The sequence below is a fragment of the Hordeum vulgare genome, chromosome 5H, assembly GCF_904849725.1.
Source record: "Hordeum vulgare subsp. vulgare chromosome 5H, MorexV3_pseudomolecules_assembly, whole genome shotgun sequence".
NCBI classification, from domain to species: domain Eukaryota; kingdom Viridiplantae; phylum Streptophyta; class Magnoliopsida; order Poales; family Poaceae; genus Hordeum; species Hordeum vulgare.
The window spans coordinates 340,797,916-340,808,530 of record NC_058522.1 but is presented as its reverse complement, the minus strand read 5'-3'; the positions used below and the strand labels follow the sequence as shown (position 1 = coordinate 340,808,530).

The 10,615-nt window shown below is 41.1% G+C and overlaps 1 protein-coding gene across 1 annotated transcript; it reads right to left on the bottom strand.

The window, feature by feature from the left end:
* Positions 1 to 2,480: 2,480 nt before the first annotated feature.
* Positions 2,481 to 9,611, bottom strand: LOC123452054 (kinesin-like protein KIN-5A). Its single transcript, XM_045128628.1, has 23 exons — positions 9,478 to 9,611; positions 9,132 to 9,374; positions 8,500 to 8,629; positions 8,251 to 8,409; positions 7,695 to 8,168; positions 7,496 to 7,593; positions 6,929 to 7,085; positions 6,765 to 6,834; positions 6,231 to 6,307; positions 6,099 to 6,152; positions 5,937 to 6,017; positions 5,741 to 5,852; positions 5,157 to 5,243; positions 4,848 to 5,023; positions 4,616 to 4,777; positions 4,400 to 4,507; positions 4,155 to 4,313; positions 3,972 to 4,055; positions 3,634 to 3,839; positions 3,456 to 3,557; positions 3,271 to 3,380; positions 3,034 to 3,185; positions 2,481 to 2,933 (listed from the first exon to the last, which is right to left on the bottom strand). Exons 2-23 carry the CDS (start codon positions 9,359 to 9,361, stop codon positions 2,727 to 2,729), a joined length of 3,195 nt encoding a protein of 1,064 aa, XP_044984563.1. The 5' UTR covers positions 9,362 to 9,374; positions 9,478 to 9,611; the 3' UTR covers positions 2,481 to 2,726.
* Between the last annotated feature and the right edge of the window lie 1,004 nt (positions 9,612 to 10,615).

Here is a 10,615-nt window from a genome sequence, read left to right as displayed (position 1 = left end):
ACGCCCTTTTTCTTCTTTTGGTCTTTATTACTACTATATGCTCATCCAAACTTATACTTTATACTCCCTCCGGTCCATATATATAGACCCTCCTAACATTCATCATATATATAACTGTTATATTGTGTGTTAGCATTTTCTAAAATACACCATGGCAATTAATTAGATTAATTAAGGTCATGTCCTAACATAATTTTAAAGGGGTTCACAAGAACAAATATAGCACGGTTGGACACTACAAATTTTTCTAATCAAATTACATATACAAATTATTTTAATCCAAGTTACAGTTGCAAAGTAATAACATGATCATATTTAACATATTGTCCGTAAATAATAAAAAGCAAAGATCTAAACGGGATAAAAACAAGGTGAACTGGGCCTACTGCGCTTCAGCTGAACGCGGTATACTAACCAGCGCCCAGGCGCACGAGATGGCAGTTTTGTTAGTTGGGCAGAAGCCCAAGGGCACTTAATGTTGGGTTGCGAGTTACTTAAGGAAAAACTCAGAGGTTTTTATATGAAATGTATGACGGACGGGCAGAAACACTCCGTACTTTATTAGTAGGTACATATATAGATATAAGTTTTCTTTTCATTTTTCTTTTTATTTTTTATTTTATTTTTTTTACCTTTGTGCAATGTATGGTGAACAGTTTTCTAATATGGTGAATATTTTTTAATGTACAATATTTTTTTATTATACAGTGAACTGTTTGCATATACACACTGAACTTTTTTAGGATATATGATGAATATTATTGTTGTATACATTAAAAATTATTTTAGTACACATAGAACCGTTTTTGAATACATGGTGATTTTTTTTATATATGCTGAACATTTTTATGATATATGATGAACATATTTTGGTGTACATTAAACATTTTTAATATACGATGAATATTTTGTTAATACACATGGAATAGTTTTTTTATTACACGGTGAACTTTTTTTCATATGCATTGCAATTGTTTATGACATATGTTGAAATGCTTTGTTGTATACATTGAACATTTTTAATATATGATGAACATGTTTTTAATAAATGGTGAACTTTTTCTAACAAACATCGAACTTATTTGTAAAACACACTATAAGAAATTTCCTAAATATATGTTCCTACTTTTTAACCGAAATGATAACGCCCACATGTGTGGCATTTATTGACTTCGCCTAGACGTAGTCATCACCGTTCATTTTGATTTGCACGAATCTTGCAATAGTTGCTATCTAGGTACCGAGCCACGTAAGCACCCAGTGTTGTGTGGGTCAACCGTTCCTTGCCCACATGGACACCATCCAGTCCATTAGTGCATGGCTGCTCGCCTCGTCATGTGGGTCAACTGCTCCTCGCCTACAAGGACACCATCCAGTCCATTAGCATACGGCTGCACACGTCGTCATGTGGGTGAACTACTCTTCGTCCACAGGACGCTCGCACAATGATAGATGATAATTAGAGTTATGCATACGTGGCAACTAGTTAAACTCACAAGGCAACTATGGTTGATCATGCATGACAACTATGGTTTGACCACATGTGGCAACTAGTTAATCATACATCGCAACTATGGTTGACCATATATAGCAACTATGGTTTAATCACACGTGGCAACTATCGTTAATTAGACATGACAACTATAGTTAACACAAATGATAAGTACCACATGTGTGGCATGAAGTAACATTGTCCTGACATTTTTTACAACTAATGAACTAAAGTTGCCATCTGGAAAAAAAAAACTTGTCATCCAAAGCAAAGAAGTTGTCGGGCTTTACAACTAAAGTTGCCATCCCAGGGTAACTAAAGTTGCCATGAAAAAAGTCAGGACAGAATCGCTTTGTGCCACATGTGCGGGATGAGGATGAGTAGTTGTTGTTGGTTCAGCATGTGTGCAGTTTTAATGTTTGCCAACAGAGGAGCTGCCTCCTTAGTATGCCACACATGATCGTGTGGTCGGGTGTTCATTATGCCATACGTGTGATAATGGACCCTTTTTAATTGGATTTCATATATGTACCTCCTCAAAATTAATGGTCAGTTTTTTCAAATGCATGAGTTTTTTTAAACAATTTAAATAAATGAGTAATACAGTTTGCCGGAAGGGCCAGCCCATCATGCCTGACTTCGGTGAAGGCCCAACTGTTTGCTGACGGCAAACAGGAGCTTGTTAAAATACACGCGGGATCAAACAGATTTGCACGCGTTTTACTCCAGCTAGATCATGTGGCGGACAACTTATAATTAGCAAATCCAAAAACTTTAGTCTAAATCTGCCCTCACCTGACGACGAATGTTTCTTTGGAGACCGGTTCTTCCTTTAGCTTCTCGAGTGAGAGGAAAACTATTCACAGTGATTTGTCTTGCTGTCTTGCTTATCTTCATCTGCCACAAGATACGGCGTCCTTTTGTGCAGCTGCCACAAGAACTATACCAACTTCGCAAAGCCAGGATACAGAAATGCCCAATTACAAGATAAACGCATAGTAACATTACATTTCTTGCATATAGTCTTCTACGACAGAGATAAATGCTCAACATTACATTTCTTGCATATAGTCTTCTACGACAGAGATAAATGCTCAACATTACATTTCTTGCATATAGTCTTCTACGACAGAGAGATCAACTAGCTCAGGCCATAATGCCTCCAAGGTTGATCTTCAAACTACAGAGTCAACCCCCAACGTCTCAAGAACATGAAAAAGTCCGGGCTCTGTGTCTAGTTAATTGTAGTGAGAGGAACTCTCTCCATCTCAATTGCCAAATCTAAGCGCTTCGCGTTCCCAGTCACGAGTTTCGACGGAGTTCTGCTGTCCCGGAATGACTTGACGAGGTCTTCCAGTGGAGTTACCAAGCCCTCGATCGATTGGCAGCTGGGGATGTTAACCTGGCGCCTTCTTGGTGTTGAACAAGTTGGTTCATCCACCTGCATCAAGTAATACAGAGAGCGTGTTAAGAAAAACTAGAAAGTCAGTTCCTGCCCAATTGATAAACAAACTGGTGCCCAGACTGACATATGTGCTCACCTTGTAGTCATCCCCCAGTGATCTGTTGGCATTCCCTGATATCTCCAGCGTCTTTTCACGGTGACTACTTTGAAGGTCATGAAGCTGCGTCTGTGATACCGTGATGATAGGTTTCACAGTCTCGCAAATCCCGCGGTCCAGTCTTAGTGAATCTGGCAAAATACAGTTTGTAAGGAATCTAAGTGCAAACATTCAGTCTGAAAAGGAAGCAAGTCTACAGGTGAGATTATATAGTACCGTCAATCGAGCAAACAAGAGCTTCGCTTGAAATGTCATTATCTTCAAGAGCAGCGCTGACAGCAGACGAAAATCTCATGTGAAGTTGGCTGTTTGCCTCATTTCCATCGCTTCATTCAAAGGAAACATGTTTAGCATAAATCATTTTTTCTCCTCTTCAAGCTAATCAGTGCAACAAGAGTTACCTGATGACTGAACGTATTGTTTTGGCATTGCTTCTTCCAAGAGCCAGTACTGAATTTTGCGCATTGCTCCATTGTTCTGAGCATAATTGTGTATGTGTTTTGCTGGAGAATGGAGAATATATGTTACTTCTTGTGTTGAGTGGATTTCGAGATCTAGTAGGAACTGTCAAAAACTTACCACTGCTGGAGATTCTCCGCCAAGCAACATTTCTTTTGTTCAACAGAGGATATATTTCTGTGAAATGCCTCTTCAGTTGTCTCCACGTAGGCTTCCCATTGCTCACTCATAGAAGATGTGAAATCATGAAACTTGGTGGTTTCAGTTTGCAAACTATTGGATCGCTCAGAAGCTGTCTTAGCAAGGCTGCTTATGTCATCTCGAACCTAGTGAAGTGACCACATATAACACCCATCAACAAGTTTTCAGCCTGAGGCTCACAAAGTAATAATCTGTGATCTGAATATCAACTGATGGAATGGAAGTGTGCTAGTACTAACAAAGTAGAATGTGCATACCATAATTTTCTTTCTAGCATTTGATTCTGCTAATAACCCTGCTACCTTCTCCATCAGATACTTCTCTTCATCAGCAGCACAGACCTAAAACCATATTTCATGTCAACAGCTATTGAACTATCCCTATAAACTTGCAAAGAAACCTTTAGTGCAGAATTTACATATTCTACAACAAAAGATTACCTCAAACTTCGTTTGCAGCTGGAGAAGTTGCTTTTGATGTGATGCCTGTGATTCTTCTAATATCCTTTTGAGTTCCAATGCATGAGCATCTATTGTTCTAAAGAAATTCATTGTAGTTGCTGAGATAGACTTTGTTCTCTCCACATTTCTAGTGAGTCCCTGTTTGAGTGTAACAGAATTTCTTAAAACAATTGTAATCACAAGTAAACACTTGGAGAGAATTAATAATTAGCATCGTGGTAAACCTCATGTTGCTGCTCAACTAATGTAGTTAAGCTCTCTTCTTGCTGAGAGAGCCCATTTTGTAGCCCAATGAGCAATTGGTCAGCATCAGCCAAGAGGCCCTTCAAACACTGCAGGAACCAAATAAGACAAAGTTTACCAACAAACCATCACAGTAAAAGTAGAGCAAGATACTCGACAAATCACAGAAAACAAATATGCTAATGAAGTGTACTTACATCCTCCAGATCAGATGTGTGTGCGCTAACTTGAGCATTCAGCTTCTCAGAGCTTAATTGGGATTTGAGGTTGATCTCATTAGCAAAGCTGTGCAATTCTGCAATCCTTGAACTGAAGCTCTCTTTCACTTCTCTTACATGATTTTGAAGTCCTCCAGCAACCTATGGAAGTTTGCAATGGTTAAGATTATAGATAACACACTGGTAGAGACATGACTTTGTACTAGCATACCTTGCCCTTTGAGGTGATAAAAGATTGCATCTCCTCTTCAAGTACTTTCAGTTGGCTCTCCTGTTGAGAGACCGAAGTTGAGATGTTTCTATGCAAGATATTCATGTCTTGAGTGAGCTGAGAATGGAAGTGTCCAACTACATTTTTGTTTGCATCTTCAATCTTGCCCTTCCTTTCTGAAAATCATAACATGGATGTATATCATGAAATTTGAAGTGAAAATATTCCTCTTGATTTTTCTGTTTGAAAAAAATGTTATTTCAAGTAAAAAGGAGGATAATGTGGGGAGAGGGAGGAAAGGAGATGAACCTAATTTTGAAAATAGCCCAGATAGATCGTCTGTTGTATTCTCCAGCTCCGATCGAAGCGTGTGAGCTTCATGAACAAGAACTTTTTCTAAAAAGATTTAAAAACGGAAAACACAGATGGGTAAGCAAAACACCTTTAGTCACCAATGCAAATATCTCGAAGCAAAATGTAACGGGCTAGTGAAATAAAGAAGCCCAAATAATGAACAGTACATGGACAGTGTAACGTGTGAAGTCTGCAGTTTGTTCCATTTACAGTATTGGCCTTTGCATATGTAATGAACTTCCTCCATGAAGACAATGTAATGAACTAGTGAAATGAAGTGAACACGGACAGTGTAGAGTAAGGAGATGTGGTGTGTGCCCGGTGTTGACCTTTGCATGTCTATAGGTATCTAAGCATTTCTTCCAATGGAGACATGCAAACCGACAAATCAGATAGTAAGGTAAAAAAGAAACAGTGCCTTGTACATGATAATATTATACATGAATTAATTCTTAAGCATATTACAAGTTACAAGATACCTCGTCTATCATGCTTGATAAACACTAACGGAAACATAGAAGTTCGCTTTTTTCTCTAACCTGTTTTAAGAAGATTTTCTATCAGATACTCCTTCTCTTTTATTGTATTGTTTGCCTGCAAATACTTCTCTTCAAGGACTGCTAGGGCACACTCAGTTTCCTGCATCTTTTTCTGGAAAAGAATGAAAAATTAATATAAATACAAGAATGATCATTCAGTCATTCCATAGGCATATGAAAAAGGAAACATCTGTACCTGCAATGTCTGAAGCGTTTCACTTAAGTCTGAACTTAACACTTTCTGAGAATCGTACAGTCCTTGGAGTTCATGAAATTGCTGTACAATTGTAAATCATAACTTTAGTTTTCAATTCAGTAAGAATTGCAATCCACCCCACCACAAAGACTAAAGGTATACCTTGTCTTTTGACTCCAAACTAAGCTCTAAACGGTCTAGCTTCTCTGACATAGCCTGAAATGTTTATCCATCATACTCAAGCAGAATATTTACAGCCTAGTGTACGCGTACAAATAACATGAAGAGTATTACCTTCTTTTCAGCTTCATCGGCAAGATATTGTTCCCCTGGAATATAAATACCATTCTTTTCCCTAGCAGCATACAGTTCTGACATAGATAAACAAACTGAATAACTATAGTGACTTAAAGTATATGGCTTTCGAAATGGCCTATGCTAATGTTTGCATAAAAAATAATTTAATTCCAAGAAAGATCCAAAATCAAGCAAAATCTCCACAATAGGCCTAGCATTTACATATGTATTTTTATAACCTTCGAAAAAAATAATTCCGCAACATGGATGTCAATGATAATTTAACTTGCTGAACGTTATGTGTGTGGTTGCGAACACATGGTATGAAAGGAATTGGCTAGATGTCAAAAATATGAGAAAACCTACATGTAACCCCTCATAATTATGAAACATTCCACACGGCATAATTATATTTATTTTCAGAAAACAAGCTTATGATCAGCAGATGGTTTAAAGAAGAGATGGTAAAATCATGTTTTCATGAAGTTGATAATGCCATGTATTTAGGCACATTTCTAAGGAAAAACATACCTTGCTTGAGGCGGTCCATTTCAAAGTATAGATCTTTGATGAGTGCAGATTTCATCATCTTCTGATTAACCTGGAAAATCATGTGCACGTAATTAATCTCAACTATCCAAGATGAAAGATAACTTTGTCACTAAGAATTAGTTTGATAGATACAAGAGCCCAACCTCTGGTTTGTTCTTGATATTTTTGGCACGGTGTGCATAGTCTAGTGTGCTTAATGTCTCATCAAGGCAATGAACTGAAGGCGCAATGGTTGCGATGATGCAAGTCTTTGTCTTTCCACCCAAGGAATCTCTTAACAATCTTGTCAACTTGCTATCTCTGCATGAGAAAACAGAAATGTCAGATGATCATCTTTTTATCGGCGTGCCATGATTGAGCAGATTTCCATAAGGGCATGGCCAATGCATAGCCCCAGGGTGATGCCCTGTATGCAATGTAGGATCGGATGTAGGTTCGGATGGTGTAGAGGAATCCTCAGCAGGAGGCGGGTGCTTGAAAAAAAGTGTGGTCTGATGCAAAAAGCTAAAAAGTTGATGTAAAAAAGTAAAGATGCATGTGTATTGAAACCTCTATTTTCTTTTCCTTGATGAGGCCCACTAGTGGTAGCTTGCATTGAAGAGAAAAAAATCAATGTAGATGCCTCAAGCTACTTCTTGTCATAGGGCATTTGCATCCATATACCACCATTATACATGCCCTAAGGAATCCCCATAAAAGCTAGTGCTTACCTGTATGGTATGTGACCAGAGTGCTCCACGAGAGTATTAATGACACGCCCAAGTGTAAGCAAACTTTTGTTGATCTCTCCTGCTTCTCTGGCTCGTCCCTGTAATAGATGACAACAGCGTAAGTACATGTCACAGCCTCATAGGCGGAGCTTGATCATAGTAGGGGAACAATAGTGAAATGCCCCAAGACATAACTCACATCTCTAGCACCTGACCGAGATATGTTCTCTGAACCAGCAAGATCAACAAGGTTAAGCTTTCCACACTTGATCATTTCTTCACCCTCTGGTGTGCATTCCTTAATATGGATGGTGATTGAGAAAATAGAGTGTGACCGACTACTTTGCTTGTTGAGGAAAGTTTCAGCGGTTTTCCTCTTGCCAGAACCTCTCTCAAGTATCTTGTATATCTCACTGGCTGAAGAAACAACTTCTTCTTCCAGTCCCCTAACAAAAACTCCTCCCTTCCCATCTTCCATGAGTGCTATGGGCTTCTTGGACTTGTCATCTGAGAATTTAGACTCCTCTGGAGCTAAAAGATCAGTGAGTTCCTCGTTATACAATTCAAGAAATGAGACCTTCATGCTGTATTCTGCACTCTGTGCCTCAAGAATATCAAATATTCTCTTAACAGCCCTTGGAATAACACCAGCATCAGATGGAAGCTCGCCATTCTACAAAAACACGGCAGCGGTTATAACTGACAGGATACACGGTGCATCAACAACATGAAGTAAATTGCGAACTCTGAATTACCTGTGTTTTGCCCCCTCCTCCTTCCATTGTGTATGTTTTTCCAGTTCCAGTTTGCCCATAAGCAAATATTGTGCAGTTGTAACCATCCAGAACTTCACCCACAAGTGGAACAACGGCATGGTTGAACACATCCTGCTGTTTAGACTTTGGTCCGAACACCTACATTCATATGTAATGGAGTAATTAGACGAATGGCATACAACATGAAGTAAGTGAGGTTGAAACAGTTTGAATGGAGAATTTGTAAACCTTGTCAAATACAAATGTTCGATCAATCTGTTTGTTTGCAATGTTCTGGGCAGCCGAAACCTCTCGCCTCTGCTCGTTACAAGTGATCACCACAGGAGTGTTTATGCTCAGCTCCTCCTTGCTTAAAGGCCTACATCGGCAACAAATACCCAAACCATAAGTTTACAGCCCACTGGGACAGTACACACTGTTCGTGATCCTAATGACTTGAACAAAGCAAGGACAGTGGCGACCAGGCTATGCTAACTATAGAGCCGACAATCTTGGCGACAAACAAAAAATGGTACTCTAGTTTCTAGTTTTATCAAATATAAAGATTATCTCGCCAGATGTATCCACCAATTCGCATATGTATGTATCATTAAGCTGCTGTTGTCCATTTGGGCAATAAACACTAGTGCTTCATACAGACGGCCGTTCACGGAGGAAACCCACCATTTATGGATTAATATCTGCACTGACTTGCAAATTCGGTAGATCACCATGTAACGAACAACCAGCAATAAGAGCATAGAATGCTACAAGTGCGAGAACAGTATGAAAACCCTACGTACACAGATGCTATATTAAAACATACGAGTAATTCGTGGAAGGGTTTTGGTCTGACGAAGACGCTCGCGTAGTATATATACCTGCATCTGAGGAGGACCTGGATGTTAACTCCGCCGCCACCGCCGCCCCCCTTGGCAAGGGAAGGGGAAGGGGAAGGGGAGGAGGCGACGATGGCAGCGCCGTTGTTGAGCGGTCGTTTGGCCTTGGTGGAGGAGCGCGGGGTGTGGGAGGGGGAAGGGGACATGGAGACGTAGGAGGACGCCGCGCCAGCGTCTGCTGCTGGTGGCCTGCGAGGGGTGCTGGTCTCCATCGTCGGCCGGCAGCTGCAGCGGGGGATCGGAATTAGAATAGGGAAACAAAGGCGACGAGAGAGCAGCTGAAATGGAATGGACCGGATCGGAGCGGAACCCAGCAGATCGTTCGTACCTCGATAAGGGAGGGAAGCTCGGAGACGGATCTCGAGCGGCGCCGGCGAGCGGCGGGCGGGGAGAAAACGGAGAGGCGGAGGGGATGGGGAGGAGGGTTTGGTGCTGTGTCGGGTTTGAATTGGTTTGAATCGACCGGCCGGCGTGCCTTATACAAAGCGTAGTGAAGTGGAGGTGGGGAGGGGGGAGGGAGCCGTTATACAACAAGAAAAAACAAAACGGAGAAGTGGGATGGGGGCACGTCGAGGTCGTGCGGAGCGTGCGACTCGGGCTCGAATCTTAATTCAAAACTTGGTCACACACAGCTTAGTCCGACTCGACCCGACCGTTGGGGGCGTTCCAAATGGTGCACTCTCGAATTCAACCTGAAATGGTCACACACACCCAAAGTTTCCAATTTTCAAGGCGGCTCGGATGAAGGGTTTTTGTGTCCGTGGATGACGGCGAGGGAGAGTGTGCCCCTGGGCATCAGGACGGAATCCATTGTGATGTCTGACGGTTTGGCTCCCCCGAATATGCCCCGAGTGTAGGATGGAGTTCCCCTTATTTGAGGACTTGTGGATTGAGAGGTTTTTTGCAGTTGGTTTCGTAAGATTGTCAAAAAAACGCCATCAAGACCTCATTCGACAGGGTGGACGACCAGGAAATGAGGAGGGTGCGAGTAATCTCCTCCCTTTGAGATAGCAGATCGGAGGAGAAAGTCAATAGAATTGATAGAATTACAATGAAAAAGATGTGAGGATCTTGAGTTAGGAAAGAGTTTGACAACGACCAAGGCAAGTAATGATGGGAGTGAGGGATGATGTGAGTCGAACATGATGCAGTGGGCATGAAGGGACGTGAAGAGAAGGAAGAATAGGAACATTTTATGCAAGCCGGATCACATAAAAAGGAGGAGATGTTCATCGTGGGGGTGGATTGGGTGGAAAAGAAAGAGTGCAGAGAGGAAGGACATGCGGTTGTAGGACAAGAAGCCAATTTAAAGGGAGTGTCGGCCGTGGCCTGTCCAATAGCAGATGCAAAACCTTGATGGAATCCTTGTGAGGAAGATGATCATGGGCGGCCTATAGTGGCCTCCGGAGGGGGTTCGTGGACTGAGATATATGAACGAGTTCGACTGGGGACGAAGGGATTTATAG

What these genes read in the sequence shown, in the direction of transcription:
- LOC123452054 (XM_045128628.1), bottom strand. Translation starts at nt 9,361, where the DNA reads ATGGAGACCAGCACCCCTCGCAGGCCACCAGCAGCAGACGCTGGCGCG. An exon ending in TCTGGTCACATACCATACAG is followed by an intron (nt 7,086 to 7,495) that starts GTAAGCACTAGC and finishes TTTCTCATGCAG; the next exon opens with AGATAGCAAGTTGACAAGAT. An exon ending in ACACATCTGATCTGGAGGAT is followed by an intron (nt 4,508 to 4,615) that starts GTAAGTACACTT and finishes TGGTTCCTGCAG; the next exon opens with TGTTTGAAGGGCCTCTTGGC.